At 29.0% G+C, this 18780-nt stretch overlaps 1 protein-coding gene across 1 annotated transcript in view; it reads right to left on the bottom strand.

Annotated features, from left to right (window-relative positions):
- LOC111618319 (pre-mRNA-processing factor 39-like) overlaps positions 1–18780 on the bottom strand; it is a 113002-nt gene that overhangs the window by 40071 nt on the left and 54151 nt on the right. Inside the window, exons 7-10 of the mRNA XM_023359819.1 lie at positions 17503–17670; positions 9789–9996; positions 9258–9368; positions 1969–2133 (exon numbers count right to left, since the gene is read on the bottom strand). Coding sequence (XP_023215587.1) covers positions 1969–2133; positions 9258–9368; positions 9789–9996; positions 17503–17670 — 652 coding nt within the window. The remainder of the gene's footprint in view (positions 1–1968; positions 2134–9257; positions 9369–9788; positions 9997–17502; positions 17671–18780) is intronic.

Below are 18780 nucleotides of genomic sequence, written 5' to 3'. Positions count from 1 at the left end.
TTCTCTAATTAGTCTGGAAACGGGGGACCTAATTCTTGCATTCTGTGAAAACGGGTAAGATTAGCTATAATGTAATTATCTTAATCTTCACTATCGTTACTTTTTGCCCAGCGAAGCGGGTCCTTGCAGCTAGATTCTATATTACTTAGAAAAACAGTCTTTTATATATATGAAAAAAACCCAGCGAAGCAGGTCCTTGTAGCTAGTTATATATAAATTTAATTAACTAGGGGGGTTGGAAATCGCAATAAAAATTTTAATTTTTTAAAAATATTTAAAAATATACGGCCAACTAGTATTCACCCTACTATAAACCCATCGCCTCCCGAGACTTCTATGAGAATGTCACAGGAAATCTGACTCCAGCTGTTCTCAAGATCATCCAGCTGTGTAAACAATGACTCATCAGTGTCAAATTTCACAGAAAGGCAAGACAAAGGAAAATAAAATTAGAAGCTTTTCCTTCAAAATTAACGCATTTCTTTCATTTTTTTTCAGTTTTAAGTATTTTTTATGTTTAATTAAAAATTCCTCTAAAAACACTGGTGCAGCAAGTGGTTAAGTAGACTATTATAAACAAATATTCATAGTGGATATTCTGGTAACAAATATAATAATATGTAATATCTCTTTATCAAAAGCACAAAAATGTTAACTAATTAGACTTATCAAAGTAAATTAGAAAAAAAAAATAATGCTTATTATATATACTGTTGTATTACTACTACTATTAATATAAAATGTGATTTGTAATTTTTTGTTAAACATATCATTGTTTAACATATCATCAATTCATTGTTAAACATATCAAAGTAAAACTAAAATGTAACTGATTATAAAATAACTATTACAACTATTGTACTGTTATAAATTTTCAATAATTTGTATTCTACTAATTTAAAATGTACTTCTCCCCCAACAACAGGGAAAATTTCCTACTGCTAAATAAAGTTTGAAAATACTTGAAAAAAAAAAAATTAGGATATACAAATCAGTTTTAATTATAACTCACTAACCAGATTTTTCTTACTATTTGAAAACCAGTTCATTTGTTTCAATTAAATGGTTTTTTAATGCAAAAGTAGAAATAAAATTTCTCAGTTTTTAAACATTAATATTTAATGTTCAAACATTTAATTTAAATTCACCAAAGTAAATAAAAATTCAGGATAAAGCTTAACTAGAGTCCATGTCATTATCAATATCAAAAAGTTTAATTCAAGAAATGTGTGAAAATACATCTTTTTGATTCTTATAACCAATTATAAAAACAGTTCAATTTTTTAAAAATATACTGATACTATATTATCAAATTTAGAAAATTATCTTGCTATATTAGCTCTTATTCAGTTGATATCAATTTGAAGTGAATATGGGCTTTCTGCTGCTAATAATTTTTGCACTAAGGATCAAAGCCTATCATCATTTGAAACTTAATTTTTTTTAAAGTTTTATTTATTTATTTATATTTATTAATTTTATTTTATTTATTATTTCTTAATATAAATAAATAAAATGAAATAAATTTTTGCTAAGATATATTTAATTATTTAATTGTTTATTTGCAATTGCCAGTGAATTGTTACAATGTTACCAATAGCTACAAGAGGGGAAAAAATGCACAAATTACCTAACAGCAAACAACAATTCATATTTTACACATTAATATAGAAGTATTAAGATAGAGATGAAAAGTTTCTATCATATTGTTTTAAAACTTCAAATAATAAAAATTTGTTTAATTAATCATAAATAATGGTTACTAAAATAAGAATCAAACAATTAGCTTAATTGTGTTGAACTTAATAAAATAACATCTGAATTATTTATATTAAAAAAAAATAATAATAAATAAAAATAATAAATGCAAATATTTTTATAATATAATTTGTAATGCTTCTGTACACTTACATTTTTAAACATAATTTAACAATATACAAACAAATTTAGAAAGACAATCATTCTTACCTTCATCCACATATCTTCATATAATGCACAAGCAATCATACAGCGTTCAAATAATACTACTACATTTTCATAAGGGCTTTCTTGCATTTCAAAATCAAGATAATCTCTCCAGTTTTTCAACTGGGCTCTTTCCAGAGGTTTAACATGAAAGTATGGTCTCTTAATCTACAAGTAAACAAGTACAAATAATACTTAAAAATAAATAATAAAAAATAAAATCAATAATTTATTCAAAGTCATGCAACTTTAAGTCAGACATTCAATTTCACTGATGTAACGATGTTCAAGTACTGTAAAACTTATAAAACAAAAAAATTACCAGAAAATAATTTAGAACAAATATTTCAAAATGATATCTGATTCTCTAAACAAAAATACCAAATATAATTTCACTTCTTAAAATCTGAATCTCTTGGTGCTGAATCAAGATATTTCTTTAAAAACTGTCAAATAAATATCCATTAGGCAATTTTTAAACATATATGTATTTTTTAAATACATTTGCATTTTATTATATGTAGAAAAAGTAAATGCAATCTATTGATCTTTTTTCTATATTATTATATCTAGAAAAATGCAATAAAATTTCCATTATTACAATTGATGGTTTGTTGGATTTGGAGTTTTGTGGCACAAGGGCCTAGGAAGACCAATAAACAATTAATAATCTTACAGTTAAACTATAAAAACATAAAAGTTCAAGTTAAAAAGAGCTAATTCGAGTAAAATCAAAGATCAAATTCTTAAAAAAGCACTATTTCTAAAATGTTGAATACAGCAATTATTTACAAATTAAGCTGAAGTCAGTATTCATCACATGTTAATTCTCTTAAATTAGAATCATGATCTTATCATTATCAGAAACTTAATTCTCATAGTATAGATTAGTGTGCAAGCTGATTAGATTCATCTTAAAACATCAACATTGAATCTTTTGACAATTTCTGACTTTTCAAGTATTTGAAGCTAATCACAAGTACTGAAAATGATTATTTTGTTGTACAATATAATATGCTCAAAAATATTGGGTTGGCCAAAAACTCTGTGCAGTTTTTGCTGATAGACAATGAAAAACAATTATTAGTAGTTTTAAAACCTTAAAAACAAGTGGTTTTTGACAAGTGTCAATGAAATGTCACTTGTCAAAAATAAAGCTTGACAATTAGGTTCATTTCATTTGTCAGTATTCAAAAGATTACTGAACAAAACATGCATTTTTGATATATTATACTTTTTCATTTTAACAATGGCAAGAACATAGTGCAAACTTGCAAAAAAGACATGTGAGGTGCATGGTAAGGATGCCTTGAAAGAATGTGTATGACATATAAGTGGTTTGCAGAATTTTGTTCCAGAGATTTTTCTGTTCAAAATACACCACGATCAGGTCAGTTAGTTAAAATTGACAGCAATCAAGTAAAATAATTAGTCAATAGTAATCCATGCCTTATGATGCAGCAGATGTTTAAGCTTGATATTTGGATTCCAGACAAACGTAATGAAACCAATCACATTGCTCACATTTCCAGCTGTAATTCACTTAAAAAACATGAAGAAAGCAACCCGTTTCTGAATCAAATGGTGACAGGGGGTGAAAAATGGATCATTTATGTCAACATTAAATGCAAAAGATCACGAGAGACGCATGGTAAACCACTGCAACCCACTTCAAAAGCAGGGTTTCATCCAAACAAAATCATGCTCTCAATTTGGTGAGATTGAAAAGGTATTTTGTTTTACAAGCTGCTTCTGCAAAACATAATGATCAATTCTGATGTATACTGTGTCCAGCTGGACAAATTAAATGCAGTAATTCAGGAAAAATGCCCAGAATTGGTGAATTGCAAGGGCATCCTCTTCCACCACAAGTAACTCCTGACCACATGTGTTGTTGCAAACCCAACAAAAATTGTTGGAGCTTGGCTGGGGTATTGTACCTCATCCTCCATATTCACCTGACCTTGCCTCTTCCAATTACCCACTTGTTTCACTCCCTTCAAAGTTCTTTAAATAAATAATGCTCCATTTCAATGATGATGTAAAACAGCACTTAGAACAGCTTTTCACCAAAAAATAAAAAAAATCCATAAATTTTTTGAACAATGAATTATGAAGCTACCTGAAAGATGGCAAAAAGCACTGGATAAAAATAGTCAATATATTACTGAATAAAATTTTTATTTTCTATGAAAAAATGGTCTGTTATTTTCACATAAGAAAATGCATGGACTTCTTGACCAACCCAACATAAAGTTCCCATTTTTTATTGGCAATCAATCAAGACTGGATATGCAAAGCTTAGGAGAAGGCCCCAATTAACTATATACAAACTCCCAATGCAAACCAGAAGTCGCGTTATTTCAATTCAAAAATTTTCCCAAAAGGAGTTAGATAGATGACAAGCAAAGATTCTGTTGCTAACAGAAAAGTATGGTGTAAGACACTACAGTACTAATTTGAAATGGAGAGATATATTTTAAATTAAATAGATTAAAAATTTCAGCCTGGCATTCTGACATGTCACAATAAATAATAGCTCATTAATGTCCTGATTTCTGCACTGCAAGCAAGTCTTAGTGTAGATTCCAACAAAGAATATTTTATTTGTAGAGAATGCTCTTTCACCATCAGCTTTTCTGAGAATTAAATTTTTTTGTAAAAATTTCACCAGCACCTTACTTTGCTTGTATTCTTTCTAGACTCTTTTTTAAACAGACAATCAATTTATCTGAATTCTGTCATTAACTTCTTGACAACAATGGACATGTAAAGTTCTTCATAGTTTCCTTTCATAACATCAACTGTCATTGCTGAAATTTAATCTTTTTAACAAAATCCTCCAAAACAGCACACATGATGCTCATAATGTAAAATTTGTCTTAACCTCAGAAAACAAGCAAGAAGAACCTTTCACAATTTTGCTGTATAGTAGCATTTCTCTGTAATCTTTGAGCAAAATGCAATTGGAAATGCTTTGCAATCTTTTCTTAGCTGCAGGATTTGTGTTTCCTTCAGCCTCTTGCATTTGTTTCTACCACTGAAACCAACAGAAACACAGTGAACTGACAAATGTAAATTACTTTCACTAACAGCAATGTTCATCAATTTTTGCTCAATTAATGATTTGATTTTTTTTAAGGATCACTTCTATAGATTCTTGTGATTCAACTGACATTGTATGTCTGATGAATCAAATAAAATTTTGTATGTCTGATTCTTTACTCATTACAATGAAATAACATAGAAAATTATCAGATAATTTATGACTACAGCTTAAAATTACTTAAATCCACAATTTCCAACTAGTGCCTTATATAATAAGAGATTGGCATCCTCCAATTTGTATGCCATATTTTGTCAAAGTTGTCATTCTTTCCAAGTATTCATAAGTGAAAAAATCAAAATGTCCAAAAAAGAAGACGTACACAAAACTGGCTAATTTTAGAGACCATTTCCTAAAAAGGATACTAATAGCTAAAAATAGCTATTCACTCTTAGACTTGATAATACATACTCCTTTCTCTTAGTGACAACTTTTTGTTGATTAGACTACAAAACATCTAACCCAGGGGTGTCCAACCTTTTTGTTTCTCTGGGTCGCATTGGAAGAAGTCAAGGAGTTTTGGGCCACAAGTATATATAATATATACTTGTGCAATATACAAGTATATTTAAGGATTAACATGTCTAGATTATAATAATAAGTATTAAAACTTTATCACAAAACAGGATATTTTAAAAAATTACTTCTATAGACACTTTTAATTTTTACTTATAAATAGATAAATTCATTTATTTGGTTTATTTGAGTCTCTGATTAATAAAAAGCGACGAAACACCATTTTAAAGTGCATTTTTATTCAACTAATATATTTATAAATGATATGTTAAACGATAACGAAAGTGAGAAAGGTTGGAAAATTAAGACTCAATATTTGCCTAACAGAACTATTTAACCTTTCTGACAACTTTTTATCTTTCGTCTTTTCTCTCCTTTCACCAAATTTGGGTCTATAATCCTTTGAGTCACAACTTCAGCTTTATTTAGTAATCCTTCCTCATTCACACATCTCCAAGTACATAAAAATATTTCATTTCCACTCAAAACTAAAATATGAATAAAGGTTTATGGCTTTTGAATTTATTTTCTGAGTTTATGAAATAAATAATAAAAAATTAAAACATTTGTCGGTTTTGTTTACACCTTTATCGGGCCGCATTGGAACTTGCCTTGGGCCGCATGCGGCCCGCGGGCTGGACACCCCTAATCGAACCCTTTTTTTAAGTATTTCTATTCAAAATTAAATATTGTCCTTTAATGCTTAAGTATCATCCTCAGAATTTAAGTTTTTAAATATTGAACTATACACACTGGAGTATAAACTGCAGCCAAAACAGAAATATTAGAATGTTGCAAATGAAATGGTTGATTTTTACTTCTGACTTTAAACATTTATTACAATCGATCCCCTATAACACTGTTGATAATTCTGTTTTATATGAATTCCATGTTGTATGAGTCACTTAAATTTTACAAATACATGTGCCAGGCTGGGAATGACTCACATATTTGTAAAATCTAAGTAACTTGTACAACATGGAATTCATATAAAACGGAATTATAAACAGTGTTATAGGGGGGTTGACTGTAATTTAATTTAAAACTTACATATTCAATCAAAATTTTCTCCACAAACATTAACACATTTTTCCCAATGCAATAGAAATGCATTAACACCAATTTGAGAGCTATCACGAGAATGAGAAGCCAAAAAGTCATTAGGTACTTTTTATTGCACCCTCTTCCTTGAAGACTTTCCTTGCCAAAAAACTGTCCAAATGTATAAAAAAGTGACAGTCTGTTAAAGAATAAGATTATGGGAAAGAATTTCATTTCAATACTTTCATTTTTGTGACAAATAATTAAACAGCAGCAGACCTCCAAATGATGCTCCTTATCTCTCTCATTAAGTTCGTGTGGTACCCATTTGTTGAGCTTCTTAACTTTCCCTAACATGTTTAGAGGTTGAGAAATGGTTGATTAATGTTCAGTGTATTCAACCTTTCTATGATTTCCTGGACAGTCAGGTGATGTTCTGATTCAATGATGTTCTTCAATTCTGATTTCTGAGATTTGTATTCCCAGAATAAAATTTTTTGAACAAACACCTGATGGTCTGTTCACTCACAGAATCTTCACCAAAAGTTTTATTGTTATTTCGGGTTGCTTGGCTGAATTATGTCCCTGCATAATGCAACCAAAGCAACCCCTACTCATAAAAGAAAATTATTCAATTTCCCTTTTTTCCATGCCATCAGGAAAAGTACTCTTAAACATGTGAAAAACAAAATATAAATGAGATTAATATAAATAACATTTTTAAATCCACATATTATATGTGTGTTCTTCCAATTGCAAACATACAGCACTGTTCACGTGGAAAAAAGTTGAACTACAAGGCTGGGAAGTTTAAATTTTAAAAAACAGCCATTTCATTTACAATGACCCAACAGAAACTAACTTTCACAAAATGATTCATCTGCACCTGCAGGTTATTTCATAAGCAGTCTTACAAATTTAATTAAAACTGTAATTTTTAATTCTAACTAACTACTGAGAAAATTCGTTTATTTCAGGTTTAAAAAAACCCATAAAGCTATATATATAGCAAATACCAAAAACATGTTATGAGCAAGAATACAGCTTTTAATGACATTAATGAGATGCTAAATATTCTATATCACTATAGAAAGTAATTATACCAATTGTTTTTTTTGTTTTTTATTACAACAATCCAAACCAATTACTCTCAACTCTTCTTATACACAGAAGATATGTTCCTCAAAATTTCATGTAAAAATCCATGAAAAAAATACATTTCCTATAGTAAAATAGGAGATACGTTCGAAGTTATTAAAAAACTGTGTAAAATGAAAATGAAATAAGTAACCACATTTCATTCAAAAAGCATGTAAAAAAGTGATGAAAATTTTCTTCCAGTACAGACCTGTTTGTCAGAATTGAAAATCTGGTCAGGAACATAGATACCTTCTGTTATTATTTTGGCTAGTTTTTCTGGAAAGATCTTGGCAATGCATATCTGCAGTTGCAATTTCCTCTTTAATTTTAATATTGTGAAATGCATTTCTTTTTGAAAATCCTGTCAGCCATCGTTCACTAGCAGAAAATTCCTTTTTTTACCTAGAGTTACCTTGAAGACTTGAAGAGTTACCTTGAAGACTTGTTGGTTCCAATTCCTGTAATCTTTTTTTAAAATAAATTTGTAGTGCCTTCTGCTTTATAAAATTTCCATCCACAGGTACACTCTTTTGTACCAAATCCTCAATCCAAAGCACCCAAAACTTTTCCATTTTTTTCTAAGACAGCATCTCTACTGAATGATAATGTTTTTGAGCTAAGTTGTGATCCACAGATGATAGATTTTCATACAGAATTCTCATTTTGCTTAATTGTTCTGACAGTTGCTTGTTCAAACCAAAACATTTGCCCACATATGTTGAACTTTCACCACTCACAAGGCAGTCCAATATTTTTTTTGTTTCTAAAAAAATGGCTTTTCTTTTCCCTTCCTTAATAAATTTAGACATTTTTAACTTGTAATATACTGTAAAAATTCGAATTAAAATATTTTAATTAGACTTGTAAATTAGACATACCACAAACTTGTAAAACAGTCATATCTACCTTTTTATTCTTTAATTAATACACCTAATAGTACAACCTATACATTTCACTCTGACAAAAATGTTATGATCTAATGATACTTCAAAAATGAACTGATTGTGTGATGCAATACTTGAAAACCTTATATGAACTAATAAATTATTTTTCATCAACTCTTTCTTCTTTTTGTTTCATTTGCTCACATTGATGATAATTTTTTACTTTATTAAATTTTTAAATAGTGTCAGAGTTTTTTCTTTCGCCATGTTATTTCAAAATCATGTAAAAAGAGTTAGGTATACAATGATCTTCAATAAACAAAAAATATTTAATTTAGTAATTAGTTATATTTTATTCATATACTCAAGAAAAACAGAAATTTTGTTTGATCTTATTAAATAATTTTTCAAATAACTTAATATACGTCTTAAGATAAATGTATCTTTTTAAATAAATAAAATATTAAAGAATATAACAATGATTTTTTTCATATCTTTTTGCCATAGTTATATTACTTTTTATCTAAAAAAAATTTAAATGTTAAATCTCCAATTTATTAGACAGACAGAGGTGACACACAATTACAGAACAAAAATTTACTTACACCTTCTTCAAAAGCCCATCTTTTACTAACTTCTTCTTCATTAATGACAAATATTGCTCTTCTTCTTTCAAGTATTTTTTCTTTCAAATATTTGGTTTCATCATCATTTGTCTGAAAATATTTTAATTTTTCATTATTATGATCAACATAACTAAAAATAAAATTAATTTAAGTACTTTATGTCCAAATTTGAAATTTTCCAGTCTGATTTATGTATTATAAACTCACCAGAAATTAAAGTAATAATTCAAACATCAATTTCATTAAAACAAACATCTGAAGTCAGATATGAAATTGTATGAAATGGTGTATGATCAAGCACAACAATAGTCTATAACTTCCCATATATATGGCAGATAGTGATGAAAATCATTCCTGAAAACAATTTGATGCCATACATTTGAAATAACTTAGTGAATTATCATGAGAGCATTAACATTGTTAATACTCCATTCATCTATTCCCACTCCATAAAAAAACTATACTAAAATTTAAATTGTTTCACTATATACAAAGGATTAAATTACTTACAGCATCTTTATCTGTTTTGTCAAATGCTATAAGACCAGGAGGAGCTTCATCATCAACTCCTGGGGGTGGAGCATCTTCAACACCCTCTTCTTCATCTATAGGTGGTTCCATTTTTTTAGTACTAGTTACAAATTCTTGGCGCAGTTCAAGAAATTCATCTGTTGATAATATATCTTTAGGAATGTTTGATTTGATATGTTCCTGAAATCTATTTTAAAAAAAAATAATATTAATACTCTTTGATACATAAAATTTTTTAAAACAAAATTACATTATCACCAATAAAATAATTCATATTTAAATTATGAAGTTCACAGGTATGTGCTCGAAAAATCATTCTTCATTTAAACTAATTCATATCCTTAAATCAGTTCAATAATTTAAAACGGTTAGATAATTTCTTAATTTTTGCTAGGTTAACAGTAACTAGTTCATCCAATGAAATTACAAAAATTATTCAAACTATGATGCAATTATTTTATAATTATGACAACTGCATCAAAATTAACATAATAGAGAAAAAATTATGATTTTTTAAAATGCCAAATTTTAAAATGTTAAAATACATATATAAGTTACTTCATTTGCTATATGAAAATCACAATAAGACATTTTATTACAAGTTAATACATAAATTAATACATGCCTAGGAAAATACCACATTAGTTTGGCATTGACACAAAAATTTCATAAAAATAACCTTTTTTGAACTTGTGAAATAAATAAACCTTTAAGAAGTAAACTTAAAGATATATTGATGAAACAAGATAGATACCAATTTATTTTTTAAAAATCCAGAAAAAAATTGCTTAACTTTCCCTGACAACATTTAAAATTCCATGTGTTGCACCATCTGTTATATATTACTAAAAACACTTTTTATATTTTTAATTATTATTAAATGGCAAAAAGCTTAATTTTGAGGGTAGGGATGGGTTTTATAAAAAATTGTAAATGCTTTTTTGTGTATATAATGTCTACTTGGACTTTGTTTATTAATCAGACTTATTATACTGGTGAAGTTTATTATACAATAACATTAGGTTTTTTTTGGATACTTTATGTCAATATTGATGTTTTAATATTGAACAATAAAGTAAATAATGTAAACCTACTGAAGAGTGAGGTCTTCAAGTCCTAAACACAAAAAGTGTTACAGGTGAAAATAAAGATATTTTCTTTTAACTTGGATTTCCTCTTTGCTAATCAAAAACTTCATCAGTATAATAAGTCCTAATAATAAACAAAGTCAACAATATATACACAAAAATGTAATAAGTAAAGACAAAAAGATTAAAAAATTTAATTGTAAATGCTAATGAGGAAAATTGTCATTAAAGCTGACCCTACTCAAGATATAACACATGGCCCTCCTTTATCTCCCCTACCCTGTTCACCATCAAAATTTAATAGCAACAATTCCCTTAATACACAAACCTCCCTGCATAACTTCAAAAATTTTTGACAAAAAGCACAAAAGTTTCAAAAAGGGTGAACAAAATCGTGCTCCACACATACACTAACATCCATACAGACAGAAAAACTCTGAATTTTTTGCATTTCTTGATATTTCAAGGTCCTGAGTCCAAAAATTTAAAAATCTTGAGGGATCGTGTTTTGACTGAGCACCATACTTTCCCTCTGTTATATGTAAAAGAGCCAGGAAAGTAAAAATCACTGTTCTCTTCATTTATGTACAAATAACTTCAAGCATAAATGTCATTTAGAAAAGATGGAAAAATGGAACATGAAACATAGCCAAACATATTATATATTTTGTAAATTATTTAATTTTTAATACAGCATTTAAAAAATAAATTTAAATTTATTTAATTTAATATAAAAAATTTATACTCTCATATATATATGTGATACATGTATTGGATTCTACAAAATAAGCACATATATATACATTCTTAAGTTTATCTCATTGTAGTATGCACATATATTTATGGACAAAGATGGAAGGTTTACAGACAAGTTAGAGAGACGCTCTTGACAAGTTCTAGAAAACTTTTTCCCATGTGGTATTTTTAGGTTAGGACTGGAAAGAAATCATCCAAACACTAAATTTGGACCTCTACTGTCAACAATTGGACCATTTGAAGCTAGCGATTGACCAGAAGTGGCCAGAATTGGCCAACAGGAGAAGTGTTGTGTTTCATCAGGACAACACCAGGCTACACATGTCTATAGTAACTCGCCAGAAACTCAAAGAGCTTAGTTGAAAAGTTTTGATGCATCCACCTTATAGTCTGGACCTAGCACCAAGCAATTACCATCTTTTTTATCATTGCAAATCTTCCTTATTGATAAGAAATTGACATCAAGAGAAGATTGTGAAAATCACTTAGTTGAGTTTTTCACCAATAGAGACCAGGGCTTCTATGAGAGAGGCATTATGAAATTGCCTTTAAAATGGCAATAAATTATAAAAAAAAAACGGTGCATATTTGACCCAAGTCAGACAATCCAAATTATGTTAAATAAAGTCTTGAAATAAACGTAAAAATAATGGATTTCTTTTTCCCCAACTCAATATTAACTATATGTATTCTTAAATCCTGTGAAATATTGTTAAATAATTTTGCTTTTATTTTTTATAAAGCAGCTGCAGTGTCCATATGAAATTTAATAGAAATAATAGTAACAAGATTTATTAATTGAAAGAGCCGGGAGGGGACCCGGAAGAAGAAAATGTCTAGGGCCCCAAAGTGGGTTAATCCGGCTCTGCATCCAACCGATTTTCACAAAAGAGGAAAAAGAGGAAACTCGGAAAACAAAGAGGAAATGACGATGCACCGAAAATGTAAGAGACCATGTGCTCCCATAGATATCCCATAGATATGGAGAGGCTATGCCTTCTCCATATCTATGGGAGCCGACGACGGAAGTGGAGACTCGTTGGGGTACTGACATAGAAACCTCTGTCAGTCACCAAAACAATCTCTTAACTCAAATTTTAAATTGCATCAATTTTAAATTTCAATCTAGATTTAATCATGCTTAGGGATAGTGGTAGGGCATTTGTCCCCAATTAGATGTGAACCATAGAGAGAGAGAGAGAGAGAGAGAGAGCAATTAGTTGCGACATTGGTATAACACATATACCTCTAACTCCGTTCAACAAGAAAAATCCAAGTGATTTTTTTTGTTGTTGTCAAGCGAAAGTGAACTTTGTGCTTTAGAAGAGACTGATGTCAACTCAACAACCACAATGCAGTCTACTAGCATCGAACACACAACCTACATCGAATGACTTTAAACTGGTGTAGAATTTCTGAACTATCAACAAACAGTGAATCATCACACGGAAAGGAAACTATGACAGTAGGTCAACAGCCTCAACGACTCGTCACGATTGTAAATCGCGTCTGTGGTGCAGATAGCACATGTCACACGTCAACCAATAGTCTTTGTTACAAAGAAAATTTTTATTGTCAGGAAAACCCATGTTAAAGAGAGAGAGTAATCTAAATCTAAATGTTAAAAATACACTCGAAAGTATAATTTTAAAGAAAGCAGTGAATGGTGTGAAATCCGTGATTTTTATGCAGATGTCAGAAAAATCTTTGTAAACAACTCCGATGAAAAAATACTCTTGGTGAGAATTATATCGGAGGTCACTGATTGTTTACACACTTAGATGGGAAAGTTGACACTTAGTCAATCGGAATGCACTGTGTCAACAGAAGTCAATCACGTGACTCCTTTCCCACGAAAAGCGTATAAAAGCTCAAGCCCCCAGAAGCACTGGGCAAACAAAGGAAGTTATACTTATTACTGTGTGCATCTTGTCTCCATACACCAGACATTGTGACCAAAGGGACATCGCCATATGACAGCCATTCAAACTTCCATGATTATCGCCATTCTACAGTTCCTGTGCTGACTACGATTCATATGGCCCATTCAACAAATGCATATTAGTCATAGCCTTATGGAGGTATTTGTATTTAGAGCTCTGTAAACTCTCTCTCTCTCAGGATAGCCGTTAGAGCTGTTAGAGTGGTATGTTTTATAGTTAACTAATATTTAACTGTATTTAGCCTATGTATTGTTATAGCCTCATGTATCTTAGCTTTAATATTAAAATAAATGCTTGTTTATTTTGTTAAACCTGTCTCCTGTCGTTGAAAGGACACCTGCGCTTATCGATGCTCTCCCCACTCGATTAGCCCTCCTAGCCATCCTACGACCGCAAGATCGAGTTTTACCAACCTTGTGCAGAGTAAGTGGACAGAAGGGCTTAACCTCTGACCCACTGCTTATCTCACAAAATCATTCAATATTAACTGATTCAACTCAACCTCTGTATACTTGGTAGTAACATCACATGTTTAAAAATATTTTTCTATGGTAACAAAAACTCTAGCTTTAACAAAATGTTTTTAGATTCAAAATACTGTAAATTTTAAATTATGTTTTTAATCTATACATGTTTTTAATCTGTTTTTATTTAGTTACAAAAAAAAACACTACATATTTTTATCCAATTCAGCATGTAAATAAAATCAACAACTGATTTTATAAATATGGTTTCTTCCTCTTTAATACATAATCCTTTTTCATATTTTTACTGCTAGGTTAAAAATACAATTCTTTATTAATTCCATAAGTTTTTTGAGTCTTCCTACCAGAATTTTTTCCTAAATATTCAAAACAGCACATTTTCAGTTCCTTCATGTAAATTATATTGCTTTCCATTCATATATATAAAATAAATTAAATCACTCCATAGATTTCTCTATGGAATTTAAGTCCTGGCTGCATGTAAGTCATTACAGTAGTTTGATTTGATCACTATTAAACCACCTAGCTGTGACATGCAAGACATGAAACATCTTGCTGAACCCAGAAATTTGATCCAGCAGTTTGTTCTCTAAATGCTAATGTGCTTAAAGCAGGGGTGTCCAACCTTTTTGTTTCTCTGGGCCGCATTGGAAGAAGTCAAGGAGTTTTGGGCCACAAGTATATATAATATATACTTCTGGCCCAATATACAAGTATATTTATAAATTAACATGTCTAGATTATAATAATAAGTATTAAAACTTTATCAAGAAAAACGGATATTTTAATAAATTACTTCTACAGACACTTTCAATTCTTACTTAGAAATAGATAAATTCATTTATTATAAAAGAGACTAAAGAAAATTTATTTGAAAAACACAAATATTTGTTTTATTTGGGTCTCTAATTAATGAAAAGCGACGAAACACCATTTTAAAGTATATTTTTATTCAATTAATATAATTATAAATAATACATAGCCGAAAAAGTAGCCAAAGAGCCAAATGATATTTTTTATGTCAAGCAAAAAAAAAGTAGCCACATTTGGCCCAATGTAGCCAAATCTTGCAATGTTGGAAGAAATACTAAATAAAGCTGGAGTTGTGAATCAAAGGATTATAGACCCAAGTGCGGAGANGTAATTTCTTTCAAATTGCCATTTTCCTGTTCCCAATTTACATATAAATCCCATAATCTATCTGAACGAAATTCTCTACCAGCTGCTTCAACAGCTCTTTCAAATACACTATAAGAACAAATTATAACAAAATTTCATATATTTTCAATATAATATATAATTTTAAATTTATTTATTTACATTATTATAAGTTTTAAAAATAGCTATTCTGTAACAGATACCCATATTCTTTCTGTCAATGAATAGTTTGCAAATTAACTTCAAATTCAATTTATTTTTAAAATACTACTCAAAATTAGTAAAAAGATAACAAAAAACTGCATAAGACTAGTTCTTTTTCTATTGCAAATTTAGGTTAGGTTAAGTACCATAAATTCCTGCTTATCTGTATCAGCAAATACTCTGTACCTCAAGAAGTTGCCATTGAAAAATGGCAACATTTAAACAGATGAATTTAGTTTAGATGACATTATCTGTCTTTTTGTTTTTCACTCTCCATTTCTTTCATTTTATTTCTGTTAGCAATTCATTATAGATAAAAGAAGTGAAATGGAAAAATAGATAGAACCACCTTACAGAAAAAAATAATAATAACAACAACTGCATATTCAACAAAAAATGAGTTGCCTCACATGATGACAACCTGATGGACTGTAATCATCAAGTCATCCAATAGGCTTGATTATTACATCAAATGCTAAAATTCTATTTTGTTTATCCAATCAGTGTTTAGAAAACATAAGAAAATTTATTTAACTACTTTAACTACTGTCTTAAATCAAGTTATTTAACAACAATAATCTTCTTAGACTTCGTTGCCTCCACACACATCTCAGATCTGTTTTTAAACACCAAAGGGCGAGCATCCGGTGAAAAACGCGAATAATCCTTTGAGTCACAACTCCAGCTTTATTTAGTAATCCTTCCGCATTCACATATCTCCAAGTATTTGAAAATATTTTCTTTCCACTCAAAAATAAAATATGAATAAAGGTTTATGGCTTTGTGAAACTTTTTTTTGAGTTTATGCCGTTCAAAGAAATAAATAATAAAAAAATTAAAACATTTGTCGGTTTTGTTTACACGTTTATTGGGCCGCATTGGAACTTGCCTTGGGATGCGGGTTGGACACCCCTGGTTTAAAGTATATCAGCACATCTCTGGCTTTTTAAACAACTTTTATTAAAGTCAAATTTGTTTTCCCATTTAAGTCAAAAGCTTAACCATTACCAGAGCAACCACCACCAACATGCTTTGAAGAAACTTTGAACTCTACTTAAACCATACCAGTAATATTGGTGATCATGAGTTGTCCAAATTAACTTTTTCTCATCAAAAAACAAATTGTACAAATTTAGCTAATTTCAACTGTTCTGCAATTTGATTTGTATTTAATTTCAGTTATGGTCTTCTTTTATATTATTATTTTTTTTTTAAGTTGCTGCCATTGTCTTATTGACTATGGTAGTTGACATACTAAACTGTATATCTTGTACAATTTGTCATTTTCATGCAATTTCAATTTGTGTCTAAATTTAAATTTCTAATGGTACTTCAGAATTTGTTGTTATATTTTGAAATGGAGCTTTTGTCTCAATCAATTTTACCTTCTTCTTCCATTAGCAGTGCATTTGAGACTCGTGCCTTCAATAATACCTTTCTTGTAGTCCAACAAGTCTTTCCTCCTTTTCATCTTGTAACTTAATGAAAATTATTCAAATTTTTTTATTATAATTAAGATAGTATTATCTTATATAAAATTCAGACTTGTTTTTGCTCAGAGTATTAAATTAACCAATTTATTCGATTAAAATAATTGGCATTGATAATTTTTCTTATATTTTGCTGTTTAAAAATTTTTAATATTTACAAATTTTTTTTAAAAAATTCTTTTAATGTATTAAAAAAAAAAAATTAACACCTCTTTGTGTTGTTGTAGGGAGAAATTTCATTTTTCAGAAACCTAATACTATAAAACATTGCTGTTCACAGCCCAGCACATGTATTTGTAAAATCTAAGTGACTGTACAACATGGAATTCATATAAAACAGAATAATCAACAGTGTTATAGGGGGGGGTCGACTGTATTCTTAATAAAACATTTAGATATTTTTTTAAAACTAAATGTCTTTATTAATCCTATAAATTTAATAATTCAAAAAATAGAGACCAAAGAAAAATTAAATTTAAATAATCTAAATTATTTCAATTATATAAGGCTGAAATTTTTTATAATAAAAATAAGTATTAAAAATGGTATAAAAAAACAGTGATACTTACTTTTCAAAATGATGACTATAAAGTTGAGTAGGTATTGTAAATAATTTATCATAAATTCCTGTAATTTCTTTCAAATTGCCATTTTCCTGTTCCCAATTTACATATAAATCCCATAATCTATCTGAACGAAATTCTCTACCAGCTGCTTCAACAGCTCTTTCAAATACACTATAAGAACAAATTATAACAAAATTTCATATATTTTCAATATAATATATAATTTTAAATTTATTTATTTACATTATTATAAGTTTTAAAAATAGCTATTCTGTAACAGATACCCATATTCTTTCTGTCAATGAATAGTTTGCAAATTAACTTCAAATTCAATTTATTTTTAAAATACTACTCAAAATTAGTAAAAAGATAACAAAAAACTGCATAAGACTAGTTCTTTTTCTATTGCAAATTTAGGTTAGGTTAAGTACCATAAATTCCTGCTTATCTGTATCAGCAAATACTCTGTACCTCAAGAAGTTGCCATTGAAAAATGGCAACATTTAAACAGATGAATTTAGTTTAGATGACATTATCTGTCTTTTTGTTTTTCACTCTCCATTTCTTTCATTTTATTTCTGTTAGCAATTCATTATAGATAAAAGAAGTGAAATGGAAAAATAGATAGAACCACCTTACAGAAAAAAATAATAATAACAACAACTGCATATTCAACAAAAAATGAGTTGCCTCACATGATGACAACCTGATGGACTGTAATCATCAAGTCATCCAATAGGCTTGATTATTACATCAAATGCTAAAATTCTATTTTGTTTATCCAATCAGTGTTTAGAAAACATAAGAAAATTTATTTAACTACTTTAACTACTGTCTTAAATCAAGTTATTTAACAACAATAATCTTCTTAGACTTCGTTGCCTCCACACACTTCTCAGATGCTATGGTAATACGTAAAAGTTATACTGGGTTTAACAAGCAGTTTTTGCTTATTTTTGAAAGCTGTCATTACTTAACATAGATGTGTGGTTAATTATAACGATTGTAAAATTTAACACATTATTTCTAACATGAGATTGTATTCTTTGTTTAGAAGCTTATTTTAAACTTGTTGCTTCACATTTTGTTAAGTTTGAAAGACATATGTTTTATGAGTTTTGGAAAGAATATAATGCCATACAAACAGTAAAAAGAAATTGTAATTTGTATGGGAAAGGTGCTCCTAATCTTCGAATGTGTCAAATCTGGTTTAAAAAGTCCTGTTTGGGAATTTTTTAACTAAAGCTACAAAATATATGGGGTACCAAAAAGCTTTTGACA

The sequence above is a fragment of the Centruroides sculpturatus genome, unplaced genomic scaffold (genome assembly GCF_000671375.1).
Source record: "Centruroides sculpturatus isolate CEXI.00-Female unplaced genomic scaffold, Cexi_2.0 scaffold92, whole genome shotgun sequence".
Classification (NCBI taxonomy): Eukaryota; Metazoa; Arthropoda; class Arachnida; order Scorpiones; family Buthidae; genus Centruroides; species Centruroides sculpturatus.
The sequence above is the reverse complement of the archived record's forward strand: the minus strand, read 5'-3'. Positions and strand labels throughout refer to the sequence as shown.